Source organism: Moschus berezovskii, chromosome 5 (assembly GCF_049115385.1).
Source record: "Moschus berezovskii isolate FMDL1 chromosome 5, NW_MosBer_1.0, whole genome shotgun sequence".
Classification (NCBI taxonomy): Eukaryota; Metazoa; Chordata; class Mammalia; order Artiodactyla; family Moschidae; genus Moschus; species Moschus berezovskii.
The window spans coordinates 114,158,206-114,185,243 of NC_142464.1; the positions used below are offsets into that span (position 1 = coordinate 114,158,206).

Genomic DNA, 27,038 nt, shown 5'->3' on the forward strand with positions numbered 1-27,038 from the left:
GTCCCACCCGCCCTCACCACCCCCCCAGGGGCTGCACTGGGCCTGCCGGGCAGGAGGCTCACCCCACATCCCCACCGCACCCGCTGCCCTGCCCACAGGGCCCCCACCGGGAGGGGAGCTCCCACCACTCGAGGCCCATCCCTTGGGAGCCGAGTCCAGTGCAGTGGTGAGAGGTAAACGCACTGGGGGCACCGGGGCTGGGGGCTTACCTTGAGGACAAAGCCATCGGGGCAGGCGCGGTCATACTTGTACACCTTGTAGACGACCAGGAAGACGACACAGGTGAGGAAGGCCAGGGCGAAGAGGACCAGCACGGACACCTGTGGGCAGCGGGGCGGATTAGGGCAACGGATGAGGCAGTGCGCATGCGCACAGTCACACACACAGACGCACATGGAAACATACAGACACAGAGATGCACATAGAAACACACATACACACAGATACATACAGACACAGATACACACAGAAACACATGCAGACACATACACAGAGATGCACATAGAAACATACATACACATAAACACAGATACACACAGAAACATACAGACACAGAGATACACATAGAAACACACATACACACAGATACATACAGACACAGATACACACAGAAACACATACAGACACATACAGAGATGCACATAGAAACATACATACACATAAACACAGATACACACAGAAACATACAGACACAGAGATACACATAGAAACACACATACACACAGATACATACAGACACAGATACACACAGAAACACATACAGACACATACACAGAGATGCACATAGAAACATATATACACATAAACACAGATACACACAGAAACATACAGACACAGAGATACACATAGAAGCACACATACACACAGATACATACAGACACAGATGCACACAGAAACACATACAGACACATACACAGAGATGCACATAGAAACACACATACACACAGATACATACAGACACAGAAACACATACAGACACATACACAGAGATGCACATAGAAACACACATACACATACACGCAGATACACACACAGAGATATACACAGAAACACATACAGACACATACACACAGACACGTACACACACACAGTAACACACACACACAGTAACACACAGACGCACATGGAAACATACATACACAGAGATGCACATAGAAACACACATACACACAGAAACACATACACATACACAGAGATGCACATAGAAACATACATACACACGGATACACATAGAAACATACACAGAGATACACACAGAAACACACATACACACAGATACACACAGAAACACATACAGACACACAGAGATGCACATAGAAACATACATACACACAGATACACACAGACGCACATGGAAACATACATACACAGATGCACACAGAAACACATACAGACACATACACACAGACACGTACACACACACAGTGACACACACATAGACGCACATGGAAACATACATACACAGAGATGCACATAGAAACAGAGAAACATACAGACACAGAGATACACACAGAAACACATACAGACACATACACACAGACACGTACACACACAGACACGTACACACACACAGTAACATACACACAGACACACATGGAAACATACATACACAGAGATGCACATAGAAACACAGAAACAGAGAAACATACAGACACAGAGATACACACAGAAACACATACAGACACATACACACAGTAACATACACACAGACACACATGGAAACATACATACACAGAGATGCACATAGAAATACACATACACACAGATACAGAACCATACAGACACAGATACACACCGAAACACATACAGACACATACACAGAGATGCACATAGAAGCATACATACACATACACACAGATATACACAGAAACATACAGACACAGAGATACACATAGAAACATACAGACATATACACACAGATGCACGTGGAAACATACAGACACAGATACACATAGAAACGCATACACACAGATGCACATAGAAACATACACACATACACACAGATACACACAGAAACATATATACAGCACATACACACATGCACAATAACATACATACAGACACACACATAAACATGCATACAGATACGTACAGACAGTAACATACACACAGAAACAGAGAAATATACACACAGATACAAATACACAGAAATATATGTACAGACACACACACAGATATACACACACATAGTAACATGCATACGGACACATGCTGTGCTTAGTCGCTCAGTCGTGTCCAACTCTTTGTGACCCATGGACTGTAGCCCGCCAGGCTCTTCTATCCATGGGATTCTCCAGGTAAGAATACTGGAGTGGGTTGCCATGCCCTCCTCCAGGGGATCTTCCCAACAAAGGGATCCAACCCGGGTCTCCTGCATTGCAGGTGGATTCTTTACTCTCTGACCCACCAGGGAAGTCCAAGAATACTGGAGTGGGTAGCCTATCCCTTCTCCAGGAGATCTTCCTGACCCGGGAATCGAACTACGGTCTCCTGTGTTGCAGGCAGATTCTTTACCCACTGAGCTACTAGGGAAGCCCACAGACACATACACACACAGTAACAAATACAGAGACACATACACATACAGTAACATACACACAGACACGTACACACACACAGTAACACACACACAGACACGTACACCCATGCACAGTAACACACACACAGACACGTACACCCATGCACAGTAACACAGACACGTACACACACGGACAGTAACACAGACATGTACACACACACACAGTAACACACAGACACACACAGTAACACACACAGACATGCACACGCACAGTAGCACACGCACAGACACGTGCACACACACAGTAACATGTATACACACGCACAGTAACACACACAGACATGCACACACACAGTAACACACACACAGACATGTGCACACACACAGTAACACACAGAGACATGTATACACACGCACAGTAACACACACAGACATACATATATGCACAGTAATACACACACAGACACGTACACACATGCACAGTAACATACATGCACAGTAACACAGAGTAACATACACACAGACACGTACACACATGCACAGTAACACACAGACATGTACACACACGCACAGTAACACACAGACACACACACGCACAGTAACACACTTGACATGCACACACACAGTAACACACACACAGACACATACACACATGCACAGTAACACATACACAGACACGTACACACAGACACATACACACACAGTAACACACACAGACACATACACACAGATGCGCACACACAGGCCCACGCCAGGGTACTCTGGTGCTATCTCTGGAAGGAGGCGCAGAACACAGGCCCAGGAGGCCTCTGGGGATGAAGTTCAGCACAGTCACTCACACTGGACAATTTCTGAACCATTTTCATTTTGTATTACATCCACGCATCACCTTCTTTGTAAACTGGCCGTTTCCTGTATTCTGTGCCCAGTGCAGACAGCCTGGGGTACACCTACGACTGGGCCTCAGGGACGCCGGACACGCCACGGAGCTGTGGGCGTGGCTGCCCTCCTGACGCTGCTGGTCACCCTGGTGGCGCATCAGCCACTGGCTAATCAACTGTCTCACAGATGCCCTTGAGTCCCAGGTGCCAACCCTACCAGCTGAGCAGGGCAGACCCTCCGGGGCCATCACCTCCACCATGGACGAGAGTGTGCAGGGAGAGCCTGCCCCTCCCCAGAGGATGGACGCTATAAGCACGGGACTTGACTTTCTGCACCGCCGTCTGCGGAGCACCCGGCACAGCTTGACCAAACCGCGGGACGGGCCCAGGAATGTCTGCAGGTGGACACATGACAGTCCCGGAGCAGACTGGGCCGGGTGATGAGACATCCCCTGCTGCAGGGCCCAGGGGTCGGGAGACAAAATGATGCTGCCTCTGAGCCTCGAAGGCACGCCCTGGAGGCCGGGGAGCCGCTAGGCAGGGCAAGCGTGCATCCTGGGCGGAAAGGGTGTGCAAAGGCACTGTGTGTCAAGTCAGGACGTGTGACCAGGAGCCGTGCCCAGGTCCCCAGCCCAGATCCACTGCTCCCTCCCTTCACCCCACACGGCCACCCTGGCCACTGGCCATGCCTGCCCCAGCCACGAGTCCCCACCTCCAACCCTCCCCACCCCAGCCCAGCTCACCCTCACTGCAGCCTGGGTGACACCCACCTGCTCTGTCTCCCCTCCCCAGGGGTCAGCCCTCAGACCCCCAGGCAGGCAAGGAGTCTCCGTGTCACCCTGATGAGGCCTTCCCATCTCTGCACTCCGTTGTCCCATCGATGTCTGTCCCGCACGCCTCCCTTCTCTTCCGGTGACCCCTCACTGGGCTGTCAGGGCGCTCGCCCTCCCTAAGGGCCACTGCAGCCTGTCCAGAAACCCTCCTGCACGTGGAGCCCCAGTCTGACACGGGGACACGGGGTGGGCCACGGCTGCCTCGGGACCCAAAGTAGCCACAGGGAAGGTGCCATCAGCGATCCTGGTGGTGGCTCCACACAGGCAAGAACAAGACCACCTGGCTCAGGAGGGCAGCCCAGGTGGACGGCGGAGGCGGCCAAGCATGCAGCTGGCTGATGAAAGAAGTGGGAAGAGGTGGGTGCAGTGGCCCTGGGACATGTGTCAGCAGAGGCAGCAATGGAGCACGGGCAGGGCTTTCCAGCAGGAGCGGCAACCCTGCCTGCCTACGGTGCCCGGGAGGGGCGGCCAGACTCTGGGTAAGTCACCCAGCTCCTCCGGGCCCAGGCTCCGGGCAGCCAATGGCAGTGAGAGGACCCAGCACCCAGGGCTGGTGGGACGGTGGAGGACTGACTCAGTGCAGTGATGAGAGGACAGAACCGGACGCAGTGGATGCTCTGGAAGGAGGCGTTTGCTGCTGCTGCTGCAGCTGTCAGCACAGGCCCTCCCCCTGTTACTGTAGCTGTCACCATGGCCAGCAGATGCGGAGCTGGGTTCTCAGTCCAGACACACAGCTCCCCTACCCAGGCCCGATGCCTGATCCTCCCCGAGCCCCCCTCCGCACATTCACCTGGCTACTGCTCACCCAAATCTGCCCCGTCTGAGACCCGGCTACCTGCTGCCAGCCCCTGGGAGCAGTGAGGGCAGCTACAGAGGCTCTTCCCACAGTCTAGAATAGCAGGGTTGTCCATAGGGAGAGCTGTATGTAAAGTAACTCTCCTCTTCCATAATCCTTTATATTCTCTTTGGGGCACTTGAAATTATTCCGAAAGGAGGTCTATGGCACACAACAGGTTAACAAGCATTGTTGGACTATGTTCTCCATAGAATATCAGCCTACTGAATTCAACTACACGTTAACTACATACACCACAATCAAGTGGGAGTCATCCCATGGTTGCAAGGATGGTTCAACATCTGCAGATGTGATATATCACATGAACCAAGTGAAGGAGAAAAATTATATGACCATCCCAATAGATGCATAAAAAGCATTTGACAAAATTTAACATGCATTTCTGATAAAAATTCTCAATGAAGGGGCATAGAGGAAACATACATAATAAAGGCCATATATGATAAGCCCAAGCTATAAGCATATTCAAATGGTGAAATGCTGAAAACTTTTCCTCCAAGATCAGTAACAAGAAAAGGATGCCCATTCTTGCCAATTTTATTCAACATAGTATTACAAATCCTAGTCAGAGCAATTAGGCAAGAGAAAAAAAAGGCATCCAAATTAGAAAGGAAGTAGTAAAACTATTGCCATTTGCAGATGACAGATTTTCTATGGAAAACCCTGAAGACTCCACCAAATAATTGTTAGAAGTAATCAACAAATTAAAGTTGCAGGATAAAAAAATCAACATACAAAAATCTTTTGCATTTCTATACACTACTAAATGAACTATCAGAAGAGTTAAGAAAACAATCTCACAACTGCATCCCAAAGAATAAAATATCTAAGAATTTAACAAAGGAGGTGAAAGGTCTGTACACTAAAAACTATGACATTGATTAAAGGAACTGAAGATACAAATAAATGGAAAGATTCTGTGTTCATGCATTAGAAGAATCAATACTATTAAGATGTCCATACTATCATTACCCAAAGAAATCTACAGATTCAATACAATCCCTATCACAATTCTAATTCCATTTTTCACAGAAATGGAACAAACAATCCTCAAATTTGTATGAAACCACAAAAGCCTCCAAATAAAGCAATCTTGAGAAAGAACAACAAAGCTGGAGGTATCATGCTCCCTGATTTCAAACAATATTACAAAGTTATAGTAATCAAAACAGTATGGTATTGGCACAGAAAGAAATAGACCAATGGAGCAGCAAAGAGCCCAGAAATACACCCACATATATATGATCAATTAATTTCTGACAATGGAGCCAAGAATATAAACTGGGGAAGGACAGTCTCTTCAATAAATGGTGCTTGGGAAACTGAAGAGCCTTGAGCAAAAGAATAAAAGTCAACCACTACCTAACACCATATACAAACATTAACCCAAGACGGATTAAAGACTTGAACATGAGTTTTCTTAGAAGAAAATATAGTTGATAAGTCCCTTGACATTGCTCTTGGCAATGATTTGTTGCATTTGGCCCACAAAGCAAAAGCAACAAAGGCAAAAATAAACAAATGGGACAACATCAAACTAAAAAGCTTCTGTGCAGCAAAGGAAACCATCAACAAAATTAAAAAGCAACCCACTGAAAGGGAGAAAATATTTGTAAATCATGTATCTGATAAGGAGCTAATATACAAAATATATAAAACTCATATGACTCTAGAGCAAAAAGCCAAACAATTCAACAAAAATGTGTAGAGGAACTGAATAGCATTTTTCCAAGGAAGACATACAGATGGCCGACATGTACATGAAAACGTGCTCAACACCACTAGTCAGGAAAATGCAAATCAAAATCACAATGAGATATCACTGCACACCTATTCAAATGGCAGTTTTCAAAAAGACAAGAAATAACGGTTGGCAAGGACATGGGAAAAGGGAATCTTCCTACACTATAAGTGGGAATGTCAACTGGTGTAGCCATTATGGAAAAAGTATGGCAGTTCTGCAAAAAATTAAAAATAGAACTACTATATGATCCAGCAATCCTGCTCCTGGGTATTTATCTGAGGGAAATGAAAATACTAGCTTGAAAAGACATCTGCACCCCTATGTTTACTGCTGCATTATTTATATTAGCCAAGATACAGAAGCAACCTAAGTGTCCACTGATGGATGAATGGATAAAGATGTGGCATATATAGTCAATAGAATATAATTCAGCCATACAAAGAAGGAAGTCTTGCCATCTGCAACAACATGGGTAAACCTTGAGGGCCTTACGCTAAGTGAAATGAGTCAAACCAAGAAAGACAAACACAGGTTTTTACTTACTAAAGTGTAGAATCTTAAAAAACAAACAGGAAAAAAACTTACCTCAAAGATACAGAGAACAGACTGGTGGGACCAGAGGCAGGGGACTGGGTGGGAGAACTGAGTGAAGGAGGTCAAAAGATACAAACTCCCAATTAAGGATAAAGAAGCCAACCTGGACGCATGTTAAAGAGCAGAGACATCACTTTGCGGACAAAGGTCTGTCTAGTCAAAGCTACGGTTTTTCCAGTGGTCATGTATGAATGTGGGAGTTGGACCATAAAGAAAGCTGAGAACCAAAGAATTGATGCTTTTGAACTGTGGTGTTGGAGAAGACTCTTGAGAGTCCCTTGGACTGCAAGGAGATCCAACCAGTCCATCCTAAAGGAGATCAGTCCTGGATGTTCATTGGAAGGACTGATGTTGAAGCTGAAACTCCAATACTTTGGCCACCTGATGTGAAGAGCTGACTCATTTGAAAAGCCCCTGATGCTGGGAAAGATTGAAGGCAGGAGGAGAAGGGGACGACAGAGGATGAGATGGTTGGATGGCATCACCGACTGGATGGACATGAGTTTGAGTGAGCTCCGGGAGTTGGTGATGGACAGGGAGGCCTGGCGTGCTGCAGTCCGTGGGGTCTCAAAGAGTTGGACACGACTGAGCAACTGAACTGAACCAAAATGAAGTCAAGAGGATGTGGTATACAGCAAAGTGATTGTAGTTAAAAACACCATGTTGCATATCTGAAAGTTGCTGAGACAGGCGTTCTTAAAAGTTCTCATCACAAGGAAAAAAATGTGTCACTGTGTGGTGACAGATGTTAACTAGACTTAGAGTGTGATCATTTCTCAATACACACAAATATTGAATCAGTCTGTTGCACACTTGAAACTAATATCATGCTCTTTCCATGTCAATTACATCTCAATTTTTTTTTTAAAAAGAAGATGACCCTAAGTCTTGGAAAGACACGCATCCTTAAACCTGTCCCTTGGATGAGAAGCTCTTGGATTCCCCAAGGGCTGGTTCACAGCACCCCATCTGTTTAGGTGTAAAAATAACCCCTTCTTTGCAGGGCCATGGGGAAGCACCTCTCCTCAGGGCTCTCCTCCCAGGAAAGAGGAGGCCTGGGCCTTTCACCCAGGATTCCTGGGCTTGATGGCCAAGGTGCTCACCACACTGAGAAATGAGAACAAGACAGCCCCTGGAGCAGCCAATGAAGAGGGCAAAGGAATAAATCCCCAGAGCTTCAGCAGGAGGCGTGGTGGTGGTTCAGTCGCTAAGTCGTGTCCAACTCATGCGACCCCATGGAGTATAACCCGCCAGGCTCCTCTGTCCATTGAATTCTCCAGGCAAGATTACTGGAATGGGTTGCCATTCCCTTCTCCAGGGGATCTTCCCAACCCAGGGATTGAACCCATGTCTCCTGCATTGCAGGCAGATTCTTTATCAACTGAGCTACAAGGGAAGCAGGAGCCGTGGGGCATGGCAAAGCCTCCCACACCCATAGGCTGTCTCGCTCCGCCTGCCCCCCAATGCCTCTGTGAACCCTGGACCTCTCCTGGGCCCCAGAATCTGCTCAGACCTGGGAAGCAGCCTATGGGGCAGGTGGGGGAGCAATACAGGTTCACATTTCACTACTCCAGTTCATATTTCACTACTCAGGTTCACATTTCACAACTCGGGCATGGTGCCCACCCCATGGTCACCACTGACCGAAAAGAGAACCATGGGCCTCTCCGGCAAGATCCCCACCTGGCTCAGAACTGGACCTGGCTCTGCCACCCACCACCTGGGTGACAGCAGGTCCCCTGTGCATCTCATTTCTGAAGCAGGAAACAAGGCCCCGCGCTTTGACAGGTTTATCAAGAGGATGATAAGCACTCAAGGGCTTGAGAGCACATTGCCAGCCCCATGTGCTGGGCCCCTGTCAAGGCTGAAGTGTGCCCCCTTAAGCCAGGTACTTGTGAATGTGACATTATTTAGAATCGGGTCCTTGCAGGTGTGATTACATTAATTGAAGTCATTTGAGGGGGCCCTAATCCAGGACGACTGGGTCATGCAAAGGGGACCATTGGACACAGAGGCACACACTCAGGGAGGAGGCCATGTGAAGACGGAGGCTGGAGGTGGTGCAGCCACAAGCCACGGACGGCTGGCAAGCCCCGGTCCCCCGTCCCCGCCCCCCCCCAGGCCCAAGAGGCAAGGAAGGCCCCTCCTCTGGGGGCGCATCCGAGGGGGCAACTAGCACTTTCACACTTCCACTTTACATGCACAAAGGGACTCTGCAGGTGGGATCAAGTCAAGGATCTCGAGACGGAAGATTCTCCTGGATTGTCCAGGAGTGGAGTCACAGGCAAGTGAACTTCTGAGAGGGAGACCAAGAGAGACTCGGCTACAGAGGAGAAGGCAATGGGACACTGGAGAGGCTGTGCTGCAGGCCATGGAGACGGACAAGGGGCTGGAGGGCAAGGAATGCGAGCAGCGCAGCTCCAGGGGCTGCGGGGGCGAGGAGACTGTGCCCCAGAGGAAGCGCAGCCAGCAGGGCTGACTCAGGACTTCTGGCCTCCAGATATGCGTGGCTACCAGCCTCTCAGCTGCCCGTCCTTGTCACGGCCGCCCCAGGAAACAAATTCACCTCCTGTCAAGCCCGTCCACTTCCACAGACCGAGCCCCTGCAGGGAAGGCTGAAACCCACACACCAGGCAGACAGAGGAGCCTCCCAAACTCAGCGAACGATGAGTGAGCAGGTGCAGGTGGCTCGTCCCCCAGGGAGGAGTCACAGGGGCAACCCTTGGGACCTGGAGCCGAGCCAGGGTGTCGACACATCAAACAGAACATGAATGCAGCCTGTGGAGGCACCGTCGGCCTGGGTTTTACTACAGAAATGATGGTGCCTGGGAAGAAGGCAGGATCCCAGGCAGCTCTGGGACCTGGGTGGATGGGCAGGGCCCACGCTGTCCTCGCTGGGGTGGGCTGCAGGCCTGGAGGCCAGGGATGGAGGCCAAGGAGTCCCTTGGATGGTGGAAGGGTGTTTCCTCAGAGACAGGGCCTTACTTTCAGGGCCGATGACTTTATCGGGTGCACAAACCCAATGCTAGGGCCCACGATGCTTTTAGTAACCCCAGAAAATGGTTTTAACTTTTGTTTTAAAAAAAAAATAGAAAATAAAAAATAATGAATAAACAATAATGAATCCAGCCTGGATTATATTCATCTTGGTCCACGGCAATCATAAGGCTTTTGTTTTAAGGTAGAAAAGCACCTTGGACCCCATGACCCTGCCTTCCTTGGTCATCAGCTTCCCCAGTGGCTGGCGGATCTTCCCGGGAGACCTGACAGTGGCCACCTTGGAGTGACCTTGGCCAGCAGGGTCAGCCCTGGTCTCTGCACAGTGGTGTTAACTCATTACAGCGCAGGGTAAGAACCAGGAGGGGAAAGGTAGGAGCAGAGACACTCACGCAGGGGAGATGTCCAGGAGAGGGGTCTAGTCTTGAAGGACAGGGAGCTGACCAAGGAAAACTCAGCAAAGGGTGTTATTGTCAGAGGGAAAGAGAGGTTGTGCCAAAGCCCGGAGGCCCCAGGACACAGCGAGTTCAGCTGTTGTCGCAGCAGCATCACATGTCCTGCAGGAGAGGGGCCACGGGCTGGGTGACAAAGGACCCCGTGTGTCATACCAAGAGTGCGTGCGTGCCAAGTCGCTCAGTTGCATCCGACTCTTTGCACCCTATGGACTGCAGCCTGCAAGGCTCCTCTGTCCATGGGATTCTCTAGGCAAGAATGCTGAAGTGGGTGGCTATGCCCTCCTCCAGGGGATCTTCCCAACCCAGGGATTGAAATTCACATCTCTTATGTCTCCTGCGTTGGCGGGCAGGTTCCTTATCACCTGGGAAGCCCGTCATACCAAGAGGAGAAAACCTAGATGGATCCTGGGTACTGCGGGATTCCAGGAGGTGGCTGCCCCTCTATTATACCCCGAATTAGCATTTCTCACAGCTCTGGGAGGTGTCACCAGCTGCCTGAAGGACAGATGTTTGCCATTAGTTTCCACCTGTGTGTGTGTGTGTTAGAGCAGATTCTACATGTTCCGTAAACTGACATCACTTTTGTGCAGCTGTCAATAAAAGCTCGAAAGCAGGAGACAGTGGGATGAAATTATAGCTACTGTACGTGGTTGCACGTGTCCTCTGCCAGATGCCCCCCCATGGCGGCCCTCACCCCCCTGATGCGGGCAGTGGCTTTAAGGGACAGCATGTGGGAGCAGTAGGGGTCAGGGAAGAGCCTGATGCAGGGTTTCCATTACGTCTATGCCCCTGGCAGTCACATGAGCCTATCAGTCCTCAGACTCATGCTTAAAAATGCCTAGGACATGATACACAAGAAAGAAAACCAAGGATATTGAAATACTAATATGAAAATATTGCAAAAATGTAGATTTGTGATATAATATATACATGCTTCCTCATTAATACATCAAACAACAAGCCCTTACAATACTATGACTTCAAAGGAATGATGAGACGAAACACTTCCCGCAGTCTCAATGTCTCTTGCAGTGTGATACATAGAACACCTGGTATTCGTGCCGGTGAGTCACAAGTGTGACTTCCACTTCTGCAGCTGATTGTACAAAGTGAAAGAATGTGTCTGAAGACTATATAACACGCTGCTGAAAGAAATTAAAGTGAGACCCGCATAAATGGAGTGACACCACGGATGGGAAGACAACACTGCTAAGATGGGAATCCTTCCCAGACGGATCTACACTCAATACAATCCCTATCAAAATCCCAACAGATTTTTTTCCATAGAAATGGAAATTGCAAGGGTTTGTGAATAGCCAAAACAATCTTTAAAATGAAGAATAAGTTGGAGGACTCAAGCTTCCCAATTTCAAAATGTACTACAAAGCTACAGTAAGCAAAACAGTGTGGGACTAGCATAAGAATAGCTCTATAAATCAATGGCATAGAATGGAGGAGTCCAGATCTATAACCACATGTTCATGGTCAACTGACTTTTCACTAAGGGTGCCAAGACCACTTAATGGGGCAAGAAGAGTCTCTTCAGTAAATGGTGTCAGGACAACTAGCTACCCGCACATGGAAGAATCAAGTTGGACCCTCACCTCACACCATGTACAAAAACTAATTCAATATGGAATAAAAACCTAAATATAAAAGCTAAAGCCATAAAATTCTTAAAAGAAAACATAAGAGGTAAATCTTTCTGACCCTGGATTTGGCAATGTTGTCTTAGATATAACACCAAAAGCACAACCAACAAAAATAATCTGTACTTGACTGAAATTTTAAAATTGTGTGCATTAAAGAACTCAAGCAAGAAAATGATGAGACGACCCACAAAATGGTAGAAAATATCTGCAAATGATACATCTGGTAAGGACCTAGTATCCAAAGTATATATAAAAACTCTTACAACTCAACAGCAGAAAGACAAACAACCCAATTAAAAATGGAAAAGGACTTGAACAGACATCGCTCCGAAGAAGATAAACAAATAGCTAACAGGCACAGGAAGAGATATTCAACATCGTTATCCTTCATGAGGAAATGTAAACCAAAGCCACGATGAGACACCACCTCACACCTACTATAATGGCTACAATAAAAATAAGTAACGATTGTTGGTGAGGATATAAAGTGGAAACCTTGCACATTGCTGGCGGGAATGTAAAACGGTGCAGCTACTGTGGAAAACAGCAGTTCCTCAGTATGTTAAACAAAAAATCAACACATGAACCAGCAATTCCACTCCTGGGTACAAACCCAAGAGAACGAAAAACAGGTGCCCAAATAGCAACTTGTACACGAATGTTCATTCCAGCACTATTCACACTTAACTAAAGGGCGGGAGCAACAAAATACCCATCAACAGATGAAGAGATAAACACAATGTGGACCACATATTGTATGATTCCATGTCTATGAAGTGTCCAGAATATCCACAGAGACAGAAAAGAAATGAGTGACTGTTTAGAGCTAAGGGCAGGGGGAACTGCTGATTCCCCCTGCCAATGGGTATGGGGAACTGCTAATGGGTATGGCGTCTTCTCTGGAGGTGACTGAAGATGTTCTGAAAGTAGATAGTGGTGATGGTTGGACAACACTGTGAATGTAATAAATGTCACTAAATTGAACACTTTAAAATTGTAAATTTTATATTATGCATCAGTTCAGTTCAGTCGCTCAGTCCTGTCCTTTGCGACCCCGTGGACTGCAGCACGCCAGGCTTCCCTGTCCATCACCAACTCCCGGAACTTGCTCAAACTCATGTCCATCGAGTCAGTGATGCCATCCAACCATCTCATCCTCTGTCGTCCCCTTCTCCTCCTGCCTTCAATCTTTCCCAGCATCAGGGTCTTTTCCAGTGAGTCAGTTCTTCACATTAGGTGGCCAAAGTAGTGGAATTTCAGCTTCAGCATCAGTCCTTCCAACATAGTTTGCTCCAAATAAAGGTGGGGAGGGGGGAGGCAGAGACAGGGGGCCAGGCTATGGCAGGGGTCCTAGAGGGACAGACGGGAACCCCAAGCAGAGCAGCCTTATCCCAGAGACCAGAGGGGTTCCAGGGGTGTGTTCTGGAAAGAACAGCCAGGATTGGACAGCAAATAGGCTATGGGCCTCAGGGTGAACTTTATTAGGCATTTATGAGAGGACCATATGCCCAACCTGCTCGGGACAGTACTGACAACGGTTCCTGCCCCAGCATCCCAAATGCACAGGGCCTACTGCCACCCTCAAAAGTGTCCCACTCTGGGCCATTAATAATACAGCCACACTATACACAAGGCCCTGGCCCCTGTACCAATTCTCTAAATGTTCACCATGAGCTGGGAGCTGGCAGTTCACCCTGTTTCACAGGCGAGGAGCCTGAAGGGCATTTGAATTCGCTGTGTTCCCACCTGCTCTTTCTGGCTGGGGTCTCCTCTCCTGCTGGGGGCCCTCCCAGGGGTTGCTGCTCAACTGGGGTGGGAACTAGGGCATCTGCAGCAGGCCAGAGTCACCCCATGAACCCCACACGGCTGCTGGTATGGAAAACAGAATTTGGCAGGCTCCGTGCCAGGTGGACGTGGGTCTGAATCCTACTGCTACCTCCCAATTAGCTGGCTGACCTTGGGCAGGGTTCCTCTCTGACCTTAATTCCCCTTCAAAACCAGGACAGAAGATCAACCTTCAAGACAGTAAGAGCGCAGGCAGGTAGCACCGGGTCGATGGTAGCTGGGTCATTCTTGCTCTGCTGTCTCTGCCCTCCCACCCTTGGGGCTGGGAAGGGGGGCAGAGAAATGTGCTTTTCAGCTGACTAATGCCGTTAAAAAAAAAAAAAAAAGATCTTGGAAACATAAGATGAATCCTGACATCTCCAAGCGTTTACAGCACTTAAATATTTTAGGTAACCCACACAAAGTGAACACACAGACACACCCCCCAGATGACTCAATCAACTTAATTATTCCATTCTGCATGAAGCCCCCACTGTACAGCTGGGCCAGGAAACCGCAAAACAGGGTCGGGGAACCCCACGTGACGCTCTGCTAAAGGTGACAGGGTGCTGAAGCTGTTGTATTTCTAGGATCCCCAGTGCCACCTTGTGAAGCCCGTCCCCATCAGTGAGTGCCAAGGAAACAGTGTCGCCGTTCATAAATATTTAACAAATGCATCCTGAAACACACCAGGGGATTATTGGAGAGGGTGGAAAAACAGACTGACAGCACAGGAAGCTCAAGGTCATTAAGGATGTGAGAAAAGATACAAACCACCCACAGATTCATTTGGTTTGCTTTGTGTGTGTTTTGGCCACGCCACGCCGTGTGGCATGCAGGATCTTATTTCCCAAACCAGGGATCTAACTGCCCACCCTCCCACTGCCCCTGCATTTGGGAGTGCAGAGTCTTAACCACTGGACCACCAGGGAAGTCCCTAACCACAGATTCAATTGTGGACAGAAGGCAAAGGGAACCCCAGTGCAGCACACAGGGCCCATACAAACAAATCCAGTCTCTCCTCCCAGGACATTCTCCCAGCCCTGCGCCATCTGGGCGAGGCTGACCTTGGAATCTCTTAAAGGCCCAAAGGCAACATGGCAGCAGGGCCGGGGTGCAGCCTGTCCACCCGAACCCTGAACTTGCAAGGAGAACGTGTGTGGATGTCAGAGGCGTCAACAGCCCTCCAGTCGCAAGCAGAAACCTTCCTTTAATCTGCCTCATTATGGCCCCTCCACCCTCCAGAATCCCACACAACACCATGACACGCTGCTCTGCATGGGTGAGCAGGACCGCGCAATTAAAACAGTGTTTAGGTTTAGTTCATTTGAGAAACATCTCAGGCCCATGTTTATTCTCGGCATAAACACACCTCCAATTAATTAAGCGACTGCTTTCCTTGTTGACACCAACCTCTTCGGAAGCCTAGACTTTGGGCCACCGCTGGGTGGCTCATCCAGCAATCCCTGTGTGGAAGAGCCTCAGAAAACCCTCTCCCCAGCCAGTGGTTACCTAGCAACCAGCCTAGCAACCTCCTAGCCAAGAGATTAATCCCCGGGTGATAATCATAAAGCAACATCCAAAAAGACATCTCGTCTTGAGGATGCCATCCAAAGGTATATAAAGATGAGGCTCAGAGCAGCGGCCTCCCGCTCCTGAACTACACAAGTTACAGACAAAAGAGGGCCATGTTATTTACTTGTTGCTTCGACAGCAGAAAGGCATGGTTTCATTCTGGCCCTTCACACACGGGGCTGGAAAGAATGAAGAGATGACTGGGCTGGGGAGCCACATGGAAGCTGCCCATTCACCAGCAGGACGAGGAAGATGCTCTGTCCCAGGAGAGCCGTGACTGACCATCAAGGAGGGGGTGGCGTGCAGGTCCTCTTCTCTGCTGCCCACATGCAACCCAGTTTTCCAAAAGAAAGCCCCCTGCCCTCAGCCAGCTGACGCCACCCTCCAGAGAAGCACGCCTCACTGTCTGCATGCATTCAGAGATGCGAGAAACATAAATGGGCAGGATAAAAGGCCGAGAGAACATTCTAGAAGGACTAAAACCCTCAGCATCTTTCCTGAGCCTACCCTGCCTGCATGCTAGAATGCAGCCCCACCCACAAAAGGTCATGAACCCAAAAGAATCATCTGGAGAGGTTGTTACAATACCCCAGGGTCCAAGGTCCCACTGCTACAATCAAACCTCAGGTGATTTCAATACAGGTGGCCCCAGGCCACACCTGGAGGCTACATTCCACACCCAGACCCCCACGGCAGGCGGGCAGGGGACCGGCTACCCCTGCTTCCTGTTTGGGAGCAAAAGCAGGCAGTGTGCACGATACAGGTCATTCAACTGAGCGAATTGGGACCACAGGACTCCGGGTCAAGCTGGCCAGGTCGTTTCACACTGACTGTGGGACTCTGGGCGTGTCACCTGCTGATTGTATGATCACCTATAAAGAACTTACACCCCCACCTGGCCCAGAGAGGGGCTACCATCAAATGTACCCAACAAGCCAGGGTTCCTGGAAATTTCGCCGAGTCTCCATCACTCAGGGCCGGCAGCCTGGTCTGTCACCCCGACTTATGGAGCTGTCACTGTGTGTGTCTAGCACCAGACAGAAGGCATCGGGGAGCTCCTCTCCTGCCTGACACAGAGGGGCTGGAAAGTTCTGTCTGCACCCAGCGCACCTTCACTCTGCCTGACAGTGGCTTGGGGGCACTACCCACCGGCTACCTCCCCCTGGTCACCAACTCAGGTCAAGGGGCCTTTGCTTATTATTAGCAAGGTCACCCCACTGGGCAGACTCACCCCACTCACTGGGGCACCAGGTCACAGGCCTCACACCCAAAGAGAAGCGTGGGCCAGGGAAAGGTACCGCAACATAAAAAGCTGAAATTCGAGGCTCACATGGGGAGGACTCAAAGTACATGGGCAACCCCATATCCGAAGGCGGCTGGAAAGGAGGGTGACTGGTGTTCGGACAGAGGCCACAGGGCAGCAGGCACTGGGAAGGGTTCTGAATCAACAAAGGAAAAGGCTTCTTAGAAGCGAGTCGGTCCAGCAGCACATGGGTCACCTAGGGCTCAGAGCATCCTGCGCAAATGTGTCCTGCAGGAGAAGCCACCTGGACCTCAGGTGTTACAGCCATGAAGAGGCTGCTCAGGTTCAAGATTTCTACCTCGATTCCCCCTCAACTGCAAAACGCAGATAATAATAGTGCCTGCCCCCTGAGGTTTCTGAGTATAAAATGAGATCATAAACATAACGAGCCTGACCCAGAGTCTGGCTCCTGGGAGCACTCCATTACTGTGAGAGGCTGTCATTGCCTCGTTAAAAAGGGCAGTGGAACCACTGGGAGGGTGAGGTTAATCCTGGGAGGCTTCACGGCAGAGGTGATATCTGAGCTGGCACTGGAAGACAGGGGAACCGGGCCTAGAAATTGGAAGCGGGGCCCACGGAGCAGTGTGTGTGGCAGGAGGGGTGATGGAAGGGCGTTGGACTCAGAGGCAGAGAGTCATGAGGAGGACCCCAGCCCCCCGTGACCTCCTGGGACTCAACAGCTTCAGCTGCAAAAGGGGCTATGATGCTCCCTTCAGGATGGCCGTGAAATCACAGGGAGGCCACAAATCTAAGTGTACAGACATGCCTGGTTTACACATAGAACTGGGGAAACAGGCCACTGCAGTGCAAAAAAATCCAGTGAGCGCCAACTGTGGACAACATCTCTTAAGACATCCCTGGGAGGTGGGAGCAGAGAAGGCAGGACCTCTGCCACCACAGCCCACCCCCTGGGATAGCACCGATCTTCTGGACCCAGGTTCTTGGCAACTGGAGCCTGGTAACCACACAAAGGCCCAGTTGTGGCTGAGAGCCCTGGAGGCTCTGGTGCGTCATCCACGCCTTAAATAAGGGACCTGGGGACCTGCATCAGGGGAGCGAAAAGCACAAGCAAAGGACCCCAGAGGTGGGGTCAGAGCCTGCAGGCAACTTACAGATGAAGGGATGGCCATTCAAGGGCCACAAAGCGTACTGCCTTGTAGGGACACAAAATGCCAGGGCCAGCAGAGGCAGGGTTCAAAGCAGAGATAACATACCCAGCCATGCTCAGAGATCCAGATGGTGATGGTTATCATGACCTTGAAAATGAGGTCACCTCTGCCTCAGCCAGGGGCTGAGCCCCAGGTATGGACAGGATGGGATGAGCGAGTAGCCCCAGAAGAGGCACACACCAAGCAGCTGGCCAGAGCAGGAGCGAGATGGTGACCTTAGGTCAGTCTGACCTGGTCCCCCATGAACCTCGCAATACAGATGAACCACCAAGCCAGGAACTGCCAGAAGAGCATCTCCACCTGTATACCCTCCTGGACACCAGCAGAAACACTGACGCAGGCCTGTCTGTGCCTCAACTTCTCCATCTGTAAAATGAATTGCATTAATAGTACTTGCTTCTCCAGGAAGGTTGATAGGAGGATTAGATGAGCTGACACAGTAAACACCCCTACAGACACAAAAGACACAGCGACTCTGATGGGACCTGCTGCACGGTTTTCAGGCAAGCCCCTGGATGGTCTTCCTCCAGCCCAGGAAGGCAGCACCAAGGGATGGGAAGAAGGACTTAAAGCCAGATTATGTTCTGGCATACCCAATCACCCCACAGAGCCACTCACTCCTTTGGGGCTGACTTTCGTCTCTTAACCAGTTCACGGGGTTGACAGAGAGAACAGGATGCAATATGCAGAGGGGCTTTGGAAACTGCAGCGCAGGGGGTGGGCACGTGTCTATGCACCCAGCATAAAGACATTGCTCACACATCCATGCGGGTGACAACCAGGGTGGCCAGTCAAGGCCACCCTTCAGGGCCTGGATGACTTATGTCTTATGTCTCCTAAATCATTCCTTTGAATCTAGGTGAGGGCCTCCATTTTACCATCTTTCATGTTTGCCAAAGAAACAAAGTTTCCAGAATATCAATATCCTAACTTGTTCCTCAATCATCACAGCTGCTTCCACCCTCAGAGGCTATACAGACTCAGTGGAGAAGGCTTTGTCCCCAGGCTTGGCTGGAACCCTGACCCTTTCAGTAACCTGTCTCTCCCTAAAGAGTGGTCTGGAGCAAAGTCTCTTTCCCCAAAGTGAGCACATCCAGCAACCTATGTACAGAGCTGGCCAGGCTCCACACCTCCGCATCCTGTCAAGGATGGTGACAGGTGGAACATGAACACAAGGGCTCCAGAGTGGACCACCTCTGACTCCTGGCCCTACCAGGGACAGCTGTGACCGCCCTGTGCCTCAACTTCCCCATCTGCAAAACAGGTTACCTGGAAAGTACTGACCCCCTGGAGAGGGATGCTTAGATGAGTCTGCAATGCAAAGGCTCAGACTGGGTCTTGCACCAACTAAGGGCAATGGTTGCCTTTTTGTTATTGTTTGCCCCTTTTCTGCACTTAAGGTAAAGATTTTACTGTTTATAAAGTATTAGCTGCTCAGTCGTGTCCAATTCTTTGTGACCCCATGGACTGTAGCCCGCCAGGCTCCTCTGTCCATGGAATTCTTTGTCCATGGAGTGGGTTGCCATTCCCTTCTCCAGGGGATCTTCCAGACTCACTGATCGAACCTAGGCCTCTCGCATTGCAGGCAGATTCTTCACTGTTTGAACGACCCAGGAAGCCATATATACCTCTGTCTAAAAGAAAGTTGAGGAGTGGGTTGTCCCTATGATTAAAACTTGGTAATACTGATCATTTTCCGAAGGTAAAGGAAAGAAAGAAGAAATTTTAAAGTGCACAAGGTCAGTTTTGCATACCCAGAGTCAGCCCGTCTCATCTGCCCCGCCACCCCGCAGACCGCGTCCGGCGCCCATGGGCCCGCCCTAGGCCCAGCTCTCAGGTGAGGCGGCCGGCATCTCGCCCGGCTGCAGGGCCACTCACCTTGAGCCTCTCGGTGGCGCCCTCGCTGACGCTGACCGTGAACTCTGCTATCTTGGGAGGACGCACTCTGCCCTTCTTGCGGTCAGGCTCATATTCAGTCTTAGTTTTCACAACCACCTTGTTCAGGAAACAGAAGCAAACAGTCAGGAGGAGGGCCACATGCATTCCAACACAGTCACCACTTATTGCAACTCTCCCCTGTGCCTAGACTAGCAGAGAAGTTACCCACTGATAATCCTGAGAGCAGCACCAGGAGGGAAATAGGACAGCAGAGAGGCAGAGGAGTGAAGTTCCGAAGCCAAGGCCACGGAGCTAATAGGCAGCAGGCCCATTAGGGGTCAGCAGGGCCCCAGACTCCTAGTGCAGTGCTCCCCCAGCGCCTGGGGCTCCCGCCTCCTTATCTGGTGCTCCCTTCACTGTGCTGCTGGAGAAGACTCTTGAGAGTCCCTTGGACTGCAAGGAGATCCAACCAGTCCATCCTAAAGGAAATGAGTCCTGAATATCCATTGGAAGGACTGATGCTGAAGCTGAAACGCCAATACTTTGGCCACCTGATGAGAAGAACTGACTCACTGAACGACCCTGATGCTGGGAAAGACTGAAGGCAGGAGGGGAAGGGGACGACAGAGGATGGGATGGTTGGATGGTAATTACCGACTCAATGGGCATGGGTTTGAGCAAGTTCTGGGAGTTGGTGATGTTCTCAGTCGTGTCGCAAAGAGTCAGACACGACTGAGAGACTGAAAGGACTCATCACTGCCCAGGGCTTCATGGTCTGGGTGCTGGGAAGGAAGGATACATTTATTTTTTGTATGCTGCCAGGGGTAAAATGAGAGGATCCAAGTGCACTATTTCCCTCCAGGTTACGAAGGAGCAGGAAATCAGCCTTCAAGCAAGTCACTTTTGGGGAGTCTCTCTGTCTCACCCCCACCATCCTCCTCTCTTCCCTGTCTCTGCGTGCTCAATCGCTTCAGCTGTGTTTGACTCTTTGCGACCCCATGGACTGTAGCCCGCCAAGTTCCTCTGTCCATGGGATTCTCCAGGCAAGAATACTGGAGTGGGTTGACCACTTCCTACTCCAGGGGATCTTCCCAACCCAGGGATCGAACCCATGTCTCTTACGCCTCCTGCCTCGGCCAGCAGGTTCTTTACCACTTAAAGGGTCTCCTGGCTTGTTACCCTTCCACTCTCCACTGTGAAGCAGGAGATGTTTTTCCAACCAGGAAACCTGCTCTGCCTTTGCCCAGGGCAAACCTGTTCCATTCAGCCCCACCAGCTTCCGATGAACCCTAACCCAGCCTTGCAGTCTCCACCCGCAGCCTCTCTGCCTCTTTACTGCCCCCCTCATACCCTGTTTCTAGGATTGTTTCCTTCTCTGTTCCCACTTGGTGAGGTGGAGAGGTATCCAGAAGCTACACGTCTCTAATCCCCAAATGCCCACCCCCACCCCAGAGCAGGAGCCAGGAAGTGGCTGTTGGACTGGAGAGGACCAGCCCCCCACCACCAACCCGCTTCCTCACCCAGGTGGCAGCACCCTTCACTGGGTGGGACATACCGCCTTGCATGATGCTGGGACCCAGGGCAGAACAAGGACTCAGCAGCCTGCAGGGATCCCACACTGAGCTGTGACAGTGGACCCAGCCTCAGGGAGAAATTGGCTCACGCCTCGTGACACTGAAAAACCGATCCAAGGGCCACATCGCTTGGAAGCACACCCTTGGCCCCTCCCCCCTCCCTTCGTTGCATGCAGCTCTCCTCTGCCCAGCCTGCCAGCCTGCGTGCCCAGTCCAGGGGCACCCATCTCAAGGGCAGCACTAGAGCCTAACCCTGCCATCCTCGAACCCCAACTGTACCTGACGAGCTGTGTGACCTTGAGCACACCCATGGCCACTTGGAACCTCAGTGTCCTGGCCTGTGAAATGGGAGCAAGGCCCATCTGGTTGGGCTACTGCGAGAAGGAGGGAATCCATGGGACCCTCAGCCCGGTGGGGACCTACTCAGTAGCCCGTCGGCCCAGATTCAGTCTGCCTCTGCCACTACAAGGCTGACCTCAGGCAAGTTCCTTACTCTCTGTGCCTCCACGTCCACATCTGTAAAATGGGGCAACAGTGGTGGTTCCCGTCTAATGTCAGCAACACAAAAGGAAGTGAAAGCTGTAAACCACACAGACAAGGGCTTGGTACATAATAAGCATTCATCACACGTCAGTGGAGACTGGCCCTGACGCGGCTGCCAGCTCTGTGACTACCCGCACTGTCGCATCTCCAGAACCTCGGCACTCAGCACACAGTCCATTGACAACCCTATCTGCACCATCTGCCCTCAGACACATGTCCTCTGGGATGGGTGACATCACCTCCCTGAACCTGGGCTGGGAGTAACACAGTGCCACTGCTTGGGTTAAGAGACATCCTACGTGAGCACGGTCTGGCTCCAAGAGGGCAGAGCAAGAGGTCTTGCCGGAGTTTCACATCCTGGAGGGTGGTGGCCTTCAGCTGAGTGACCTTGGGCATGTCCTGTAAACTCCTGGAGACTCGGTTTCTTCATCTGTGACCTTAGAAATATTCTGGCCCAACCATCACTTCCTGTTAGAATCCCTAACTGGGAACATCACAGGGATGGGAGATTCATCATCTTTCAGAGCAGCCTAGGTTACTCCAATACTTTGGCCACCTGATGCCAAGAGCCAACACACTGGAAAAGACCCTGATGTTAGGAAAGATTGAGGGCAGGAGGAGACAGGGGTGGCAGAGGATGAGATGGTTGGATGGCATTCCCAACTCGATGGACATGAGATTGAGCAAACTCCTGGAGATAGTGAGGGACAGGGAAGCCTGGCGTGCTGCAGTCCAAGGGGTCACAAAGAGTCGGACACGACTGAGTGACTCAACAACAAGGCTACTCCTGGATGGCCCAAGACTTCATACTGCCTGAAACCTCCTCCCTGCTATAAGCCAACTGTGTGCCAGACGTTTCCAAAATGGAACAGACTTAGGACGCAAGAGGAGGCTGAGTGGAGGGAAGCACCTGACAGCGGTGCTACCCAGGCACGCAGTGTTCCTGGCACAGGCTGCCATGGCTCCTGGGCTGAGGCAGGAGGGGAAGGTGGGGATGGTGCCACCAGGCTGTGTTAACCCGGCAAGTCTGAAATCTACACGGCAAAAGGGAGGTGGGAGAAAAGGCCTCAGGCAGCCCTGCCCCTCCCTCACAGCCTCTTTTGGACCATCAATGCCCCAGAGTGGCTCCACATGTCCAGGTGTGCAGGCGAGATCAGCTGATCCTTTTCCTCGAAATGAAACACTTGTTTCAGCCTCCCTCCGGCCCCTGCTCCCCTGCCTACCTACCCAAACACAGAGTTGGGGGATCAGAACCACTTTGAGGAGCTGAGTAAGCCTATCAAAGGGCCCACCATGTGAATAAAGGAATCCTCCAGAGGGGATGGATCCATGGCAGGGATATTCCCCCATCCCCACCCCTGCTCCGTCACCCATCATCGCCAGCAGGCTGGAATAAAGGACAAGTCCTGAGTAGAACCGCCCTGCCAGGCGTTCAATGAAACAACAACTGCCTGCACACTTCGGGGAAGAGAGAGAGCTTCCTGGTGGCTGGGGTGACTTTTAAAGAGCAGCAAGGCGGGCAGAAAGGATGCGAGTGCCCAATTTTAGATCTCCGTTTCAGGATACAGTTGTCTAGGCTTTTAAACGTTTTCTAAGCGTTAACGCTTGAAAAGACTGCTCTTAACGGACAGAAAGCACTCGATTGCAGGCTATATTTAAGAAAAGAGGGGATTCTTTAAATTCAGCACACACACAAAAATCCCACTTCCAGGAGAGGACGATGAATGGCTGTCCCCAGTTAGACTAACACTGAGGGGCGCGAGTGTTCAGCTTATTTGCAGATTTTCACAAAAGGAACAAAGAGAGGTGGCGGCGAAGGAGCGCGCATCCCGCCGCAGCTACCGCGGGTGTGTCGGCGCGGGGGCAGAGGAGGAGGCCCCCGGGGAGGGCCCGTCTGGCCAAGGAGAGGGGTCTCCCCACCGCAAAGGGGCAAATCGGAAACTGCACCACCCGAGAAGGAGCGAGGGGCAGCCGAGCCGCTCCTGGGCTCACCCCCAAAGCAGAGCCCCTGGCACCCCGTGGCAGGCAGGCGCAGAGCTGGGCTGGCGGCGGAGAGCTCAGGCACCTCTCTCAGGGCAGGGTCCCACTTAAATTAAGAAAGGATCTTTCCCGGACCGCGCAGTTCCTGTGTCAGCACGAAGCTGTCATCGAAGGCGGGGCGCGGAGGGTGGGGTGATGGGGGGCGCAGACCGCCCGCTCCAGAATCCCTCGCGGGTACGTGGTCCCCTGAGGCGCGTCCGCCACCCCGCCCAAGCCCGTCCCCAGCGCACACGCGGCGCGATCCTTTTGTTTCGGCCGCCACCCGAGATTTGGGGGTGCGCACCCGGCCGTGCGGGGTGCCGGGGTTGGGGGGGGTGCCTCTCACCTTATCCGGGGGCGGGAACTGCAGCTGATTGACATCGAGGGGCGTCATCAGGGGGATGGTGTCGAAGCCATCCTCCAGCAGCGGCTGCTTGGTGCCCTTCTCCGCGAAATTGTTCCCCAACTTCACCATGGTTCCGGGAGACCCGAGGCTGCCAGCCTGCGGAGCGAGGGCCGGGCGACAGTCACCGCGAGCCGGACCCACCCGCTGTCCCGGGCGTCGGCGAGCTCTCCGGCCCCCCGCCTGGTCTCTGGGGAGGGGTCGTGAGGATGCAGAGGTCGCGGCTCTAGGGGTGAGGGGCGGGCGCGGTGTATTTACGGACTCCCACCGGCTGGACAAAAGCGCCGAGTGCAGGGGCGCACAGCAGCCGGGAAGGGGCGCCGCCCCTGCCCGCGAGGTCTAGACGCGACCCCGGTCCTGGCGCAGCTGAGCCGGAGACCGGTCCGGGGACCCCCGCCCTCGTCCCTCCCACCTAGGGCGGATGCGCGGCCCTGGACCCGGCTCCCGGGCGGGAGGGTCCAGCCCGGGCGCCCCGCGGTCCCTCCGGCCGGCACTCACCCCACGCCCGGCTCCGGCAGGTCTGGGCTCCGGCCGCGCTCCGAGCCTCCGCGTCGCCCGCTCCTGCTCGCAGCAATGGCGGAGGCGGCGCCGCGCGGGGCCGGGGCGGGGGCACCGCGCGATTGGGCTCCCTCCTCCCGCTCGCCGCCTCCCTTCCTGCCGCTCCCGGGGGTTAATTGAGCGCGGTGAGTGCGCGCGTGTGGCGGCGGCAGCCTTGACGCAGCGCGCGCAGCGGCCGCACAAAGGAGCGCGGGTCGGGCGCAGTGGAGGGCGCTCCCCGGGGGACCCCGCGATCGCCGGGACCTGGGGGCGGGGGACAGGGGAGGCGCGGGATCGCGCCCCGGATGGGAGGCTCGGAGCGGCGGGAGGGCGCCCACGGGGCTGGAAGCCGGGGATGGGGAAGGGGGCGGGCGGCCAAGAGAGGTGCGGGCTGCGCAATCCCCGGGCGGCGGCCGGGGCTGCGAGGCAATTGGAAGCCTGAGCGGGGCGCGGGGGGGCGGCGATGCTAAGGATGGAGCAGTCCCCAAAAGTAGGGGAAAAGGTGCACCCCCAACCACTCCCACCTTACAGTTGAGCCGATCTGGGAGCCCCGAAGAATGGGGAAGGGTCCGACGGGGAGGGTTCCAGGAGGCGGTAGAGGGCGGCAGAGAAGCTAGCGGCCGGTTGGTGTGCGTGGCTGGGTGCGGGAGAGGGCGTGTCCCTGGTGGAAGGAGGCACGGACAGGAATCGAGGCGGGAGTGCGGGGCGGGGGGAGTTTTTTCTGAGGTTCAGGAATTGGGGGGTGATCTCCAGAGCCGGGTAGGGGGCCCGGATTTGGGGGGACGCCCAGGGTAGCTGGAAGGAACGAAATTCAGGGCAAAGAGAGCGCGCTGCGTGCCGCGTCGGAGGGTTTCTCTGGTCCCGATCCGAAGAGAAAGCTCGGGACGCCACAGGCAGCTCAGCCTCACGCCTCCAGGGCGCAGAAAGGGGTTGTCCTGGAAAGAAGGAGGGGGTTTCTAACCTGATCCGTTGGCCCACCCTCTCAGCCGCGGGGCCACTGTCGCAGCTGCCCAGACTAGGGCTCCCATTTTACAGACTTCCAACCAACCCTGGCTTTAGGACTTCCCCAGAGAGAAATTAAGGGGGTGTGGGAGCAAGACCTGGAGCCGAGGAAGGGGGCTCAAGGAAAAATGGACTCTTCCCAGGCCCCTGTGTCCTGCTGGGGCCCCGCTAGGACCCAGAGTAGGTGTTACCTAAAGTGTTACCTTAACACACTTTGCCTGCTTCTGCTTTGCTTGACTGGTGGCCTGAAGCCCAGCGTTTTCCATCAGCTGCCTGCAAATCAGCCTGGCCCCCAGTCTACCTCTAGAATAGGAGCAGCCACTGCTTGCCAAGCCTTGAGCCACCGGCTCAGTCTAGGAACCTGGCCATGGGCACCTTGGTTCCAGAATCCCAGGAGGGTACCAGCAAATGAGGTACCTCTTACATGGCTCCAAGTCCTCACCAGGGTCCAAGTGGGCCTTTGACCACAGTGCAGCCTGAAAGGGCCCAGGCTCTTGGCGCACAATACCCCTGGGCAGACTCCGGCGGGTGGGGGGCAGGTGTCCCAGGTGCTGGCCCCTGTCACTGGCTGTGGGGGGCCTGACCTTAGCATCCTTCCAGCAAAGGGCCTTTGAACGCAGGACTGGCACTCCAATAAGGCATCTGTGTGTGGTCCAGGTTCTTCCGTGGAACCCGGGCAGC

At 52.3% G+C, this 27,038-nt stretch overlaps 1 protein-coding gene across 1 annotated transcript in view; it reads right to left on the reverse strand.

Moving 5' to 3' along the window:
• Positions 1-25,613, reverse strand: part of NSG1 (neuronal vesicle trafficking associated 1) — a 33,068-nt gene extending 7,455 nt beyond the window's left edge. The window contains exons 1-4 of the mRNA XM_055434176.2: positions 25,317-25,613; positions 24,762-24,917; positions 20,280-20,396; positions 210-320 (exon numbers count right to left, since the gene is read on the reverse strand). Coding sequence (XP_055290151.1) covers positions 210-320; positions 20,280-20,396; positions 24,762-24,890 — 357 coding nt within the window. The 5' untranslated portion in view covers positions 24,891-24,917; positions 25,317-25,613. The remainder of the gene's footprint in view (positions 1-209; positions 321-20,279; positions 20,397-24,761; positions 24,918-25,316) is intronic.
• Positions 25,614-27,038: the final 1,425 nt, after the last annotated feature.